Source organism: Pieris brassicae, chromosome 3, assembly GCF_905147105.1.
Source record: "Pieris brassicae chromosome 3, ilPieBrab1.1, whole genome shotgun sequence".
Lineage (NCBI taxonomy): Eukaryota > Metazoa > Arthropoda > Insecta > Lepidoptera > Pieridae > Pieris > Pieris brassicae.
This window is the reverse complement of record NC_059667.1, coordinates 21,280,929-21,296,186: the sequence shown is the minus strand read 5'-3', so window position 1 is coordinate 21,296,186 and position 15,258 is coordinate 21,280,929. Positions and strand designations below refer to the sequence as shown.

General features: G+C 38.5%; 1 protein-coding gene across 3 annotated transcripts in view; it reads right to left on the bottom strand.

The window, feature by feature from the left end:
* Positions 1-210: 210 nt before the first annotated feature.
* The window catches only part of LOC123707840, a 30,615-nt gene continuing 15,567 nt past the window's right edge, over positions 211-15,258 (bottom strand). The window contains exons 6-18 of one of the 3 annotated variants that reach the window (XR_006753525.1): positions 15,074-15,187; positions 14,573-14,631; positions 13,199-13,366; positions 12,490-12,690; positions 7,795-7,950; positions 6,226-6,381; positions 5,117-5,251; positions 4,568-4,600; positions 3,833-3,883; positions 3,010-3,157; positions 1,863-2,012; positions 772-1,336; positions 213-564 (exon numbers count right to left, since the gene is read on the bottom strand). Coding sequence is in view for 2 of the 3 variants with exons in the window: in XM_045658200.1 (XP_045514156.1) it covers positions 1,200-1,336; positions 1,863-2,012; positions 3,010-3,157; positions 3,833-3,883; positions 4,568-4,600; positions 5,117-5,251; positions 6,226-6,381; positions 7,795-7,950; positions 12,490-12,690; positions 13,199-13,366; positions 14,573-14,631; positions 15,074-15,187 (1,508 nt within the window). In the remaining variant the exon portion in view is untranslated. Of the gene's footprint in view, positions 1,337-1,862; positions 2,013-3,009; positions 3,158-3,832; positions 3,884-4,567; positions 4,601-5,116; positions 5,252-6,225; positions 6,382-7,794; positions 7,951-12,489; positions 12,691-13,198; positions 13,367-14,572; positions 14,632-15,073; positions 15,188-15,258 lie in introns of all 3 variants that reach the window. The other 2 variants (XM_045658200.1, XM_045658201.1) reach the window with 2 other exon arrangements.

Below are 15,258 nucleotides of genomic sequence, written 5' to 3'. Positions count from 1 at the left end.
GGAGAAGCCAACATAACCCGAGATACATTGTTGATCATTTTTCCATACCTAAGGGGCACCTTGCGAAACTTCTGGCAGTGTCCATGGGCAACGGTGACAAGTAAGGTGATGCTACCTGCCGTTTGTTACCCGAACGATGAAAAAAACATGATGGAAATTGAGACGGAAAAATGAAAATAAAACACATACTTACGAGGAATTATTTTTTTATTCTTTCAAAATTATTTCTACATAGGCTCAAACAATAATGACCAACACAGAAATAAATATTGTTTACAGTATTAAATAACATTAAACATTGTCTGATCATGAAAGTGTTTAATTAAAATTTCTATAAAAGCACTCATAAATCCTGATCTATAGTAAATAGTAATACATAAATTATATCTAAATAATCATTTAAGATTATGTACAAAAGCAATTATGTGAGCTCAGCTCTTTTGATCACGACTTACAGTTTTTATATAAAAGTCAGTAAATATAACGCATAATGCTATATGAATTTCAGTTAGTTCCTACGCCGCGTTAAATCGTTTTAAACTGGTTTTACTATGCGTCGTAAATCTATGAAAATAAGAATAACATTAGTTTTCCGTTCAAGAAATTTCTAACTAAATTTTTGAATACATTTTGTTGTAAGAATCTATATGACGATTTGAAAATAACTTATCTACGTTAAGGCTAAACAATACAAATAAGAATAATTAAGTGAATACTATCAATGTAGTTAAAACTAACTTAATTTTTCTTCGTTAGAAGTTTAATACTTACTTTTCTAACTGTCGAGAATTTGTTTTGATACCTAGGTATATAAAACGACCTTATGGAGTACTAAAGTTATATGTATTTGTAATCATAGACTTAAAAAAAACTTGGAAATTTTCCTTGTATGAGACATTTGGGAAAAATTTAGAAAGTGTGTTTTCCCGTCATAACTTCGAATTAACTTTGTTATTGGTTATGTGTAATATTTATTTATGATAGCTGTAAAATGTTTCAAGGTTTATTTACGTTTTTCACTTCGTTGGTATGTAGAAAACTGAATTGCAAGAATTCCTACATACCAGGACTGTATAAATAAAAGAACGTTTCTTTGTAATCTTGGATATTGGATTTTCTCGTTTTTTATTATTATTAACATTTATTAAAAGAAAACATTGTAAAATAATCACTCACTGATGTACCAGGGTGGCATAAATCTAAAGTGCTGGGTTGATGTCTTGGTCGCAAAGACGTAGAGTACAGAAGGTACTCCTTCCATCAGCTGAACAAGTACAATCTTTGCATCCGCGTTTGAATTGTTCTCCCGGATTGCATCGGAAGTTTGGGTCGTTCTCTATAAATAATATTGTGTAACTTATATATTATTGTCTACAGAAAGAAAAAAACTGTAGTATCTGTGGTTCGGGTGTAGACAAAAACCACACAAAAGTTTAGGCCAACACTGCTCTGTAATAATTAAAGTTTTGTAAACTCTTGCGACTCCTGAGGTAGTAGGTTCGATCCCCGTCTGTGCGCCAATGGGTTTTATTTCTATGTACGCAATTAACGGTGAAGGAAAACATCGTGAGAAAACCGGCTTGCCTTAACCGCAAAAATTCGACGGCGAGTGTCAGGCACTGGAGGCTGATCACCTACTTGCCTATTAGATTGGTAAATGGTCATGAAACAGATACAGAAATCTGAGGCCCAGACCTAAAAAGTAGTGCCACTGATTTATTTTTCACTAAAATATTATTGCTCACATTGATGACGGGTGACCTGGTGTTGACAGTCTTAAAGGCAAAACCCAGGGTTGTAGCTCCAATGATTTTTTGATAGGTTAACACTTTTTACCCAAAAATAAGTTATTGACAACATACCGGGAGCATTAATGTCATTCTCGCTCTCATCGCGACACCGTTTCATGGAGCATACGGCGTGGTTACCATCTGTGGTGCACTGGCAGACGTTGCAGCCCTGGTCAAAGACTGTGCCAGGTGTACAGTTTAACTGTTCTTGTGATGCCACTTCTGTAAAGACACATAAGTTACTAAGTAATCAGTAAAGGCCAGACCAGGCTTTAGAAGCCAATTCTGAATCAGGGATTAACATAATTATTGTATAAATAGTATACAAACATAAGAGTTGGTCAAAAAGAGAGATTACATATAGGATATTTCTTAACGTGGTGGACAAGAAAACCCTATATTATTTTTTTATGGAACCGGGGGCAAACGGGCAGCTGATCTGATGTTCAGTGATACCGCCACCCATAGATACTCTTAATGACAGAGGGCTCTTGAGTGCGTTGCCAGCCGTTTTTATAATAAAATTATGTTTATTCCTTATAAATACAAATGCTATACGTGTGCCAGTGTTCCCAGTTCTTCCATAACTAACATAATTATAAATTTAATAAATTATACATTGTATACAATTTAAGTACATTGCTTTTTAACTCAAAGTCGAACTAGTTCGGAAATACTTCAGTAGGCTTCGTTTTCAGAAACGCGTTGAGTTAATTTTCGTCTGTTATGTGTTATTGTAATATTAAAACGTGCGTGCGTACAAAGTACACGTCACAAGTGAAACGTCTTTGTAAATTGATTATTAAAGTAAAAGCCCCAATAGATGACTATGTATTGATGATTACTCCATGTATTTATTTATCTATATTCACACTTTTTACGTGCTAATAATAAATAAATAAATATCTGCGTTTACTGAACGAGACGTTATGTGACAGAATTGCCATCAAAGTTCTAATATGTAACTTCTAAACGAATACATCAACCAATAGCGTGTAGTTTTTCTCGATCTCCCTTTCTCACTCACTCTCAATCGGTCTCAATCGCTCTCTCCCTTTTCGACAAATTTAAACCCTCATTTTAAGAAGTTTAACTTCAAAAAATTTGACATGTGACACTTAGCTTCAAACAAAATGTATCAGTCATTTGAACATACATCCTTCCGCCACCGAACTTAACTCACGTTGACTGACTTAAGAGTAATTTTCAATAATCTTACCTCGCTTCGTCCTATCGCCTCCATTGTTGTTGTTTAAGGCAGCGCAATCAATTCTCGTGCATGAGTAATTTTGTCCTTCATTATCACAAAGGCATTTATTGCAATCCAAACGAAACTCTTGGTTTGGTTGGCAGTTCTTAGGCGCACCCTATAAACAAAAATGGTTTAATCTTGTATAACAATATATGTATATACCTAATGGCGTTCAGATATTTGTGGTGTACTTTTCCAACCTAAACGATTCTTGACCAGACGAACCACTTATTGGTCTGGAATCGAATTCACATCATATTTACATATAATACACAAAAAGTAATATATGTACAATTTAATCAGACTATGATGCGGATCCTACCGAGAGATAGGCTAACATTTTCCACTCATTGTACTTTTTGTCATCATCCAAATTTTCTCTCTCTTTTGGTTTGCCCTTGTTACTTTGTCATTTGGGCCAGTCATATATGCGATATGTTTAAAGGGCTTTTACCGTACTTTTTTCTATGGCTGAATATATCCTTAGCTATCAGAATATTACGTCATCGTCATACTTCCGATCCAGTCAATTAGATAAAAACATCAAGTGCCTGTTCTGAAAACGGGTTTCATTCTTGAACCCCGTGTTCAATAACTCTTTGCCAACGTGATGGTAGCGTAGCGTGTGCGCATAACTGTGCGTTATGGAATGTTTGACAAAATAGAAGGTGCGTGACGCGTGTACACTATTCTTGCTAGAGATATTGTCAGTAAATATGTGGACACACAAGTGCAAATTTGTGTCAGAAGTTTTGTGCACATGATATAGTTTTGTGCGCATGACCAATACCTTTAAGGTTGGAGCTGGCCTGGACGGCGCTGTATCGGGATTTGGTTTTTGCTGCAAATTTCAACTACTGTAAATACAGCTTACAACAACCACGTCTATATATCGCAACTAGAACCCGTTGGATGGATTACCAGCGAAACTACTCCGGTTTGACTCTAGGCTGGATAGTCCAGAACTAACAAGCGTGATATTTATTATTATAGCCAATCATTTCCATTGAGATAATGTGGTCCAGATAGTCTTGAAGCGGCTAAAGGCTTCCCCATATTGATTTTAGAAATACATAAAATTATAGAATGGGAAATGATACTTTTATATTTATTTTAATATAGATTCAGTAGTCTAAGATACAAAAAATAAATCAGTTGCACTACAACCTTTTTAGGTCTGGGCCTCAGATTTCTGTATGTGATTCATGATCATTTCTCAATCTAATAGGTAAGTAGGTGATCAGCCTTCTGTGCCTGACACACGACGTCGACTTTAACGGCAAAACGGTTTCCTCACGATGTTTTACTTCACCGTTCGAGCTTCTGTTAAATACGCACATAGACATTCCATTGGTGCACAGCCGGAGTCGAACCTACGACCTCAGTGACGAGAATCGCACGCTTAAGCCACTAGGCCAACACTGCTGTAAGAAACATAAAAGGGCTCCAAAAGCAAAGCAAGTTTCACAAAAGCAAACCTTGCTATAAACTAAGAATTCAAGGAATTTATAAAAAGTATGTTTACCTGTGAAGTTGCTCGTTTTCTTCTGTTTTTATTCTGAAATCAAATAATTTTATTGACTTGAAGAAGTTAGAGTTTAGATTTTATTATTATTAAATATATGAAGGTTTATAAAATGACAAATGTACCCTACATTTGTCGAATCACGGCTCCAGCTTAAAAAAGCTCCAATTTTGTTTATAACGTTCTATACGACTTGCATGTCCCCAAGTAATATTAATGAGGCGCATGCCTTTGGACCCATTGAAAAAATTAAATAACTGATAATTTTACATGCATGATGTAAATGATAATGTCTCAGTGCCCAGTGAATTACATTAGGTTTGGTAAGGATTTGTTTTTATTTTTATTGTCTTTTGTGATTAGGTTAAAGCCATAAATTTGTACCTTCTCATTCATTTCATAAATCATGATGTGTTAATAATTTCATGGTACTCCATACCCAAGTGATGAAAGTATGGAGCCGTTTTAAGGTCATTCATAAATGTATTCGTGACATTGTTCTGAAATTCGTTTAAATTAGATTTGTATATTAGCTTCATATTTTTATACCTCTTCGTCAGGTTCAGGAACGCAGACCCGCCGAGTGCAGGAATACGACTCGCCATCAGAGTTACACCGACATGTATTGCAGTCCAGTTCAAACACTTCGTCGGGACGGCACTGCTTTTTGATTGCCCTCAAATTCTGAACAAATTTCAATTCAAATGCTTTATATACAAATTGACTTCTCAGCTAAAGATTGGTTTAAACCAAATCGTGGATTTTAAATATACGTTTAAATAGTTCGTTTATATACATTTAATTTGTTAGTAGTTAAGTTTATTAATGTATTTAAATAAGTATAAAATTAAATTGATATAAAAAAAAAACATTTTCAAAAATGTATTTTTTGATACGCTTTTTAAATACACCTGTATTTAGATGTGACTGTTAAGTAACACCGCGCCAATGAAGGCATACGTTTTATTTTCGTTTCTTGGCCTGCACGGTTTGTGCGTCAGCCAAAAGGCATACTTCAAGTTAAAGAAAAGTAATTGCCATAGAATATTAATGGAACAGACGCAGACGCGATGTTCTATTCTTACGTAGTTCTATTGTCTACGGTGGCATAAACAATACTCTGTGTCAATGACATGCTTACTGTCAAATTATTAATATAATGAAACCAATTTTAGTCTTGTTTTGTCTTACTTATGCATAAATTAATTCAAAAGATAAAAGATGAACGAAAGGAAGAACCAAAAGTGTCGCGGATGAAAATATGTTTTTTAATATTAACACAAAAACATACACACACATTATTAGACCATAACTCGTGATTGATTCTTACGAGCAATATTGGTTTATCTTTGTACACATTGCGATTTTAGATTTTCAAGCAACACGTCTTATTTAACATTTTATTCAGTATTTACAATATTCTCAACCTACATAGTAATAATAATTATTAAAAATTCCCGTTAAATTAGAATTAAAGTTTAGTCCCTGTGGGACTGTACCGTTAACGCTGGCAGCATTTGCTCGCTGTATTGCAAAACTTATCCGTTTAGCGATGCAAGCACCAGCTCTGGGATCACCGGTACTATCTACCAGCCGCCAACTTATGATTTCAAGATAGCCAATTGTTAATTCCCTCAAAGAAGTTAAAACTAAATTACCTCAGGATTCTCTTCACCCTCTTCCGGTAGGACGCAGACTTTCCTCGTGCAAAAGAAGCCAGTGCCGTCGTCATTGCACCAACAAGTGTTGCAGTCTCTTATAAACATTCTGTTAGCAGTGCATACGACTTCGGACGCGTTAACGGATTTTCGGGCCTTGGGAAAAATTAATAAATGATACCATAATTTTAATAAATATGATTTTAATGTTTTGTTTTCACATTATTGCAACCCATTATAATATAATTGTTTACGTTCCAATTTAACTCTTTATTGTGTCGTTAACTTTTTCCAGTTCATCTCATTAAGTGTTATTGTAATATTGTGTTAATAATTTCAGGTACGATCTTCAGAAGCTCGTGTGAGCTTTGAATAGATCTAAATTTACATTTAGTTACTTAATTCAGGCCTGCAGTGGGCGTGAACTGGTAAGAAACTCCGCCACTCTTAACCGCTAAGTTTTAATTTACCAGCAAGCTCGTTAAATCACGCTCTGTGTGTTTTTATGTTCATGTTTCTCAAATAATACCATCAACTTTTAATCTAATTTTCTGTTATATAAACGACTCGCTTCCGACAGATGGAATTCATGTATTTTGGCAAATTTTTGTGACTTCAACAATAACGGTTATTTAAGTCAATTAAATCAAAGTAAATCTGTGATGGGCGAGCCGGAGAAATTGCTCGCGAAACCCGTTCTCTCGTTCATTCACGTTTTTAATAGTGTTGCAGAACCGATTCAGGCACGACCTAGAGTATCAAACACAGATCGGTCACATCGAACACACAGCCGGAACGGTTCTGCGACAAAATTATAAAATATGTAAAGGTGGCAAACAAGAATGAACGAACGGGTTTTGTGGGCAAGTGCGCCCGTGGAAACTGAAAATAATAGTTATTTATGAACAGTTATCGCTTAAGTAAGAAACAAGTATACAACAAAATATGAGATAGAATAAATGTCCACGGACCGAAGGCCGAAAACAACACACAAACGTTTCTCAGGAATCATTATATCTGTTGGCGATAGCTGTCCAAAAATCCGTTCGGTGGTTTATTGCAGTGATTCATATGCATATAAAGCTGTTAATTGCTGCTGTACGGAGGGATGTTGAAATAAAATAACGTAAATAGAACTATGTTTAATAACAAAAATAATAGTCTGTATCCGTCAAGTTTCCAACAGTCATGGTATGATTGGCTTCATATCCTGAAAATTAAAAAATATTACCAAGAAGTTGCAATGTCCTCTTAATTTTTTTTTATATAAAAGACGGCAAACGAGCCTAGAGACGAAAGAGCAATCATCACAGCCCATGGACACCCATTTTTAGTGGGTGCGTTGCCGGCATTTGAGGAAGGAGTCTTTCAATAGTTAGTTAACGTATCTCTCATGGAAGACCCACACAAAAGAAGGTGATGTTGATGAAATTTGTGAGATGGTAATATGAGTGTCCATGTCCATGTCTCTTGACATCAGGTGAGGCTCCTGACCGTTTGCCTCCAATTACGTAAAAATAAAAATGATTTAAACTGCAAAAAGTTCAATTGAATATATGAAGAACTTACCTCCAATTCTTTGAATATTTCAACGTCTTCGGGTAATGGGCATGGTTTATTGGTACAAGAGTAGTTACTGCCGTTCATATTACAACGACAGGTATTACAACCCATATGGAACACTGCGAAAGGCTTGCACACGGAATGTTCTATGTGGTCTGGGCCCTAAACAAAATTTATACACCAATGTTGTATTTGCAATTCATACTGTTTTGTTATAATAACAGTTAAGCTGATGTCGTAATGAGCGTGGTAAAAATCTCAGGATAGGCGTCACCATTTATCAGGGGTTTGGCGCTGGCTATTAGGGGCCTAAATGGAAGTGATTTCGTAGTTTTATTAAAAGATCGAATAAAAGTACGAATATTGCTACGACTGATCAGAGCAAATGCTCCTAGTGGGAGTGCCATGCTGTTGCTTTCGGGCTTCAGCCAATCGGGCAGGCACGACCGGGGCAGTACCACTGTCTCACAGAAAACCGGCGTGAAGTGATGCAATAGGTTCATCTTATTGTACTCGCGTTTCGTGCGGTGAGTGAGACTCCCGGAGCCCATCAATTCCCCCCTCCCCCAGAATATGAAGATGCAGTTTAAACAGAGATTACCCCAGGGGGGTACCACACGTTTCCGCTGTGGAGAATCCCCCTCTGAGCGTCCATCATCGGAACAATCAGTATTCGGTGGTGGATGCACAGGCTGCCCTTCGTATTCTGGGGTGGGCAAAAACTGCTCAAAAAACTATAAGTTTCGATCTCGGGGCAAACGGAAGAATTTACCGAAGGCATCCCCTTCCACGCTCTCAGTGGACTTTACCAATGTTAGGGGGCTCAACTCTAATCTTAACGCGGTTCACTTTCACCTCGAAACTGCGAAGCCGGCCTTATTCTTCCTTACTGAGACTCAGATATCCTTCCCGGCTGATACTTCCTACCTCTCCTACCCGGGGTACAAATTGGAACATTCATTTGTGCCGCGGGCGGGAGTTTGCGTGTACGTCAGAGAGGATATCTGTTCTCGTCGCCTCGGGTCGCTTGAAGGAAGGGACCTATCTAGCCTCTGGCTGCGCGTAGACTGCGATGACCATCCGCGATTCTACGCATGCCTGTATAGGTCCCATAGCGGAAATACCGAAACTGAGCGACTCATTGAGCACATCCAAATGGCTACAGATTCCCTGCTCGAAGGGGTTCCTACCGCTGAAATCGTGATACTTGGCGATTTTAACGCTCACCATGCCGATTGGCTCGGTTCGGAAACCACCGATCACGCGGGAAGATCCTTTCACGACTTTGCTTTAGCTTACGACCTGTCACAAATGGTCCCTGCGATTACGCGAATACCAGATGTGGATGGTCATAAACCCTCTTTGTTGGACCTTCTGCTGACCTCACATCCGGAGACCTATCAAGTCTCTGTTGACCCGCCATTGGGTTCATCGGATCATTGTGTGGTCCGGAGTACTGTGCCTACTACGCGCCCTCCTCGGCCCCGTTTTTCGGGTTGTCGTCGTATTTGGCACTATCGGTCAGCAGATTGGGATGGGATGCGGTCTTTCTTTGCGTCCTACCCTTGGGGGCCTATGTGCTTTTCGTCGGAAGCTCCAGATTCCGTCGCTGCCTCTGTCGCCGAAGTGGTTCTGCAGGGCATGGAACTTTTTATTCCATTCTCTGCGGTGCCGATCGGTGGCAGGTCACAGCCCTGGTTTAAGCGTTCTTGCAAGGCGGCATCGCGTCGAAAGCGAGAATGCTTTAATGCATGGGCGGAAGCGGCGATATCTCGTGATGCCAATACCAGCGAACATAAAAAAGCATATAACTCAGCCTCCAGGTCCTTCAAACGGGAAATCGCTAAGGCAAAGTCAGAGCACATCGCCAGATTTGGCGAGAGATTGGCCCAACTCCCTTCTGGGACCCGAGCCTTCTGGTCTCTCGCCAAAGCTGTACAAGGGAATTTTTGTCAGCCATCGATACCACCGCTGCACAGAGAGGATGACTCGCTCGCCCACACTGCGAAGGAGAAGGCCGACCTCTTGGGCTGTCTCTTTGCGTCCAACTCGACTTTGGATGACCGGGGGAGATCACCACCGGCGATTTCGCGGTGTGATAACTCAATGCCGGAAATCACATTCCAGCAACGTGCTGTTCGCAGAGCACTATCTTCCTTGGACATTCATAAGTCGAGCGGGCCGGATGGTATCCCTCCAATTGTGCTGCGTACATGTGCTCCTGAGTTGGCTCCGGTCCTGACGCGCCTTTTCCGGTACCTGTACTCGCTCGGCACTGTCCCGAAGTGCTGGAAGACCGCTTCGATACATCCGATCCCTAAAAAAGGCGATCGCACTGATCCATCCAACTATCGCCCAATCGCAATAACCTCCTTGTTCTCCAAAATAATGGAATCCATTATTAATGGCCAGCTCTTGAGTTATCTAGAGGGCCACCAGCTGATTAGCGACTATCAGTACGGCTTTCGTCGTGGTCGTTCAGCTGGTGACCTTCTAGTATACCTTACTCATAGATGGGCAGAGGCAATTGAGTCCAAGGGGGAGGCACTAGCGGTTAGTTTGGACATAGCGAAAGCCTTCGATCGGGTGTGGCACAAAGCACTGCTCTCGAAGCTACCAGCCTACGGGCTTCCTGAGAAATTATGCGACTGGATCTCCAGCTTTCTAGCCGATCGGAGCATCAAGGTCGTCGTCGACGGAGCATGTTCCGACCTTAAACCCGTGAATGCTGGGGTCCCACAAGGCTGTGTTCTGTCCCCGACCCTGTTTCTTCTGCATATCAATGACATGTTGCAACTTAGCAACATTCATTGCTATGCGGACGACAGCACTGGGGATACTCTTTACACTGGCCGGGCAGGTATTTCTCGGGCAGTTGTCGATGAGTACCGGAACAAACTTGTGTCTGAAGTCGAAACTCTTTTACGTGGAGTCTCGGACTGGGGTAGACTAAACCTAGTCCAATTTAACCCCAAGAAGACACAAGTTTGCGCGTTTTCCGCGAAAAAAATACCCTTTGTCGCTACTCCTCTTTTCGAAAACACTCTTCTTGAAGCCACAGCCAGCATCGGAATACTTGGCGTTGACATATCGAACGACGTTCAGTTTCGCGGTCATTTGGAGGGAAAGGCTAAATTAGCCTCCAAAAAGCTTGGTGTGCTCAGCAAGGCGAGACGGTACTTCACTCCGGGCCACCGCTTGCAACTCTATAAAGCGCAAATACGGCCCCACATGGAATACTGTTCTCACCTCTGGGCGGGGGCTCCCCAGTACCAGCTCCTTCCACTTGACCGTATCCAACGAAGAGCGGTTCGAATCGTCGATGACCAATCCCTCTCCGAGCGGCTCGATCCTTTGGCGTTGCGTAGAGATGTGGGGTCACTCTGCATCTTCTACCGCATTTACCATGGAGAGTGTTCAGAGGAGTTGTTCGGATTAATACCTGCAGCTGAGTTTCAGCATCGGACGTCGAGGCAAAATACAAAATTCCACCCGTATCACCTCGACGTCCGACGTTCCACGACTGAGCGTTTCTCAAGGCAATTTTTGCCGCGCACCACCGCTATGTGGAACCAGCTGCCCACTGAAGTATTTCCGAACCAATTCGACTTAGGGTCCTTCAAGAAAAGAGCGTACAAATTCTTAAAAGGCCGGCAACGCACTCGCGAGCCCTCTGGCATTGAGAGTGTCCATGGGCGGCGGTATCACTTAACATCAGGTGAGCCTCCTGCCCGTTTGCCCCCTATTTTATAAAAAAAAAAAAAAAAAAAAAAAAAAAAAAAGCCTCGGTGTCTAAGCGCCATCTTGACTTTTGATTTTGACAGTACGAACCGGGAACGCAGGACAGTACTGATTGAGTATTCTGTGGAGCATTGTGGTGACGAAAGGTTGGACCGAAATGGGTCTAATATATTGTGATTAATAGTGATATCGGTACCCTTAAACCACCACTCGTCATAATTTAACCTAAAGTGTTATTTGTAGAGTTAACAGGAATTAATCTAAATTAAATATTGTACGAGAATGATTCGTGTCTTATGTGCTCGCAATTTATACACATGACGCCCACAAAAAAATAACGATTTCAATATCTGTGGATAAGCAAATGATGAATTTTCAATAACACAAAGCCCATATAGCCCAGCCCTATCATCCTATACAAATTGGTATTTTTTATTCTGTTAAGTACTGGATTTTAAAACTTAAATGAAATATTCGTCATTTCTATATCCCGCCAAAACGCTTCGACAAGATGGCGTCGACATGTCAAGTTTCTTACGTGGTAATTATCATTCTTAATTTATACGTCTTCTGTGTTCGTCCAATCCAATTTGTGACCATTTTGAGTTACGTGACTGGACTATGAAAATAAATATTTGTAGTTTAATAAATTAATCATTAATTACAAGTTATTTTACTTCTTAAGGCAAATTTTATACAGATTACATTAAATAACACTTTATTTCTCATACTGTCAAATAGCCTATTAACATTCTATACTATGAATTTGTCATCTTAGTATTAGGATGATTACTGTCGGACTATAATGACGTTGTTGTTGTCAACATTAAACGTAATTTAGTACTGCTGAATTCAAATTCCGCGATGGTTGTCTTTCCGCACTATACGTACGTAGACACCGAAGTCTAAACCCCATGTAGGTTTTTTAACACAAAGCCTTTGCACCATTATAAAACTCACCCCTTCCTCCATAAACACCTCAACATCATCATTGATAGGCCTATCATCGCAATCATCGTCACTGCACGAGTAGCTTTGCCCATCAGCGGCGCACGCGCACTCGTTGCAATTAACTTTGAATAATGTATTCGCTTTGCATATTGGACGTTTTATAAGATTTCCTTCGATTGACCTTGTCTCGATAAACCTTAGTAGTTTTTCCTGAAAACGATATTAGGGTAAACTCAAATAATAATGTAAATAAACTATATATAGCATATCTATATAGAATAACATATATAGGTGAAACATTTTCAAGTGAATCCAGTAGTTTTTGAACTTCCAAAGTGTCCCCTAACCCAAATATTACTCCTAACTCTCTAATAACAAACAATATATGTAATTAAATTTATCTATTTATAAGAGCAGATGCCAGGGCGGCAGGTAGTTTAATTCCCCTCCCCCTCCTTAGGGAATCGGGCTCAGAATTACTTAAAACTTAATAGATAAAATTATCTATTATATTATAATATTGGTTGATTATTATGCTGAAGATTGTCGCCAGGGCAGAGGCTCTCAGAGAAGCGATAATATTTTGTATTCCTTAATTTCTCTAAATATTTTTTATTGCTTAAATAGTATGTCCATGCGTTCTCTTATACAGTCAAGACCACATTGACGTTTTCACTTTTGTATAGAACTACTTTTTATATCGTCTGTACACACATACCTTTTGTTCTGTTTCCTCCGAGCTTTCGCCAAGACAAACCTTAAGTGTGCAAGATATGTCTTCTCCATTTGAAGAGCAAAAACAATCATTACAGTCAATTTTGAATATCGCATTCGGCTCACAGACAGATCGTCTCTGGACTTTATGGAATGCATTTTGCCTGGACGACTAAAATTTTAACAAAGTATGAATTACGGAGATATTTCAGATTAGTCTAAGCCAAAAGAGATTTGTCGTGCCAAACTAATACGTATAATTCTTATTTGATACACGAAATTTCATGTATTAAAAAAATCTCAACTAAAAATCAAAATATTAAAAACCATTTCTGATTAGTGACTATCTATTATCTATATATTTTTAATTCTGTTAAGTACTGCCTTTTAAAACTTAAATGAATCCTTCATAATTTCGCAATCCCGCCAAAACCCTTCGACAAGATGGCGTAGAAATGTCAAGTTTTTTTATCTATCTTTATCTGAATCATAACTTGACTATATTGAGCCTTATTAGCTGTTTCAGAGTAGTACATTACCTTATCTTTAATGATAGATAGTAAACTGCAACTTAGGTTCGAAGTTATCCCAAATTTAATTTCACGACGAATGAAACAAATAAGCTTTTCTAGTGTCGATTAGATCCATGGTGAACTAATTGCATTCATTCTCTAGCTGCAAAAACTGTATACTTCTAAAACCTACTCTGAGTACGGACTTTTGGGGTGTTTTTTCACTACACTATATGTTATGGATTGTAAATCCTGTATATATTACATAAGAATAAAGTTTATAACAGTGCTTACTTACCTTATTAACCTTCACCAAGTGAATATTAACACAAATCACACATTAACACGCCCATCACCGATGGCGATTTATTACCGACGCAACGTAAATTCACCAAAGTGTGGGTGAATGAAAGTGAAGTAAACGCGACAAGTGAACGAGCGAATGAATAGTAGCATTGAATACAATTAGAAGAAGTATCGAATCTTATTGAATGCGACGTTAGATTGCGATGTTGTGAATAAAGTCAATTAAAAATTTATTAATAGCAGTAAAAGAAACCAAAGTAATAATTATAACAAATATTAATTATTTCTTTAGTTATATCACTTTATCTGACTGTTAACAGTAATAGTCTAAATATAAATGGGCGAGTGAACGAGTATGAATGGTGTATGGTGACAGTTCCTTAAATTATGAAAATATCAATCTTGTACGAAAACCGCAATTCAGTAAATATAACATAAAAGTTAACTTATTTTTGTATTTTTAAAGCACAATTGGTGTCTTATAAAACGTTTGTTTACTGAGTGAGACATCGTAATATAAGGAGGTGCGTCAGATATAAATTTACTGAACATAAACTTACCAAAGACGACAAATATCTGTTTTCTATTGATTTAGCTGGTTGTGGATTCCAATCTGAAACTGAAATGTTTGAGTATAAATGAAATTGTTGAGGTGTTTTTTTTTTAATTTCATATATTGTGCTCTGTGACGTTAAACTTTTTATTAGATTTAGTTTTTTTTTTGCATTTTGTGGTGTTCTGTCTATATTTTATTTTTTTTATTGCATCTCTCGATTTAGATTTTATTATTTTGAGTCTTTTATGGGGCAGGGGGCAAAAAAGGAAGTAGATCATTTTGAAAAAAAAGCTAACTGCCACGTGGACCGCAACGAAGAGGTGCTTACGGGCGTGTTGCTGTCCCTTGTGGGAATTGTACGCTCCTATTTTATCGTATCATATATACCTTTGGCAGCGGTTCCATAGAAAATATTTTAAAAATCATATTTTTCTCTTATTTTTTCTTAGAACTTTAAATAAATAGACAAATTATATTAAAATTAATAAACACAAAATGATCTCACCGTTATGCAATGAACAACCCATTCTAGTACACATGGCGTGTCCATCTGTCGTACACCAGCAAGTGTTGCATTCGTTCCTCCACATGGAGTCCGGAGAACATCGGAGTACGGGTTCTGGGATTATTTCATTCAAATATAATATAATCGTAAAATCAACACAAATAAAGTCTTTAATAGATATTTAC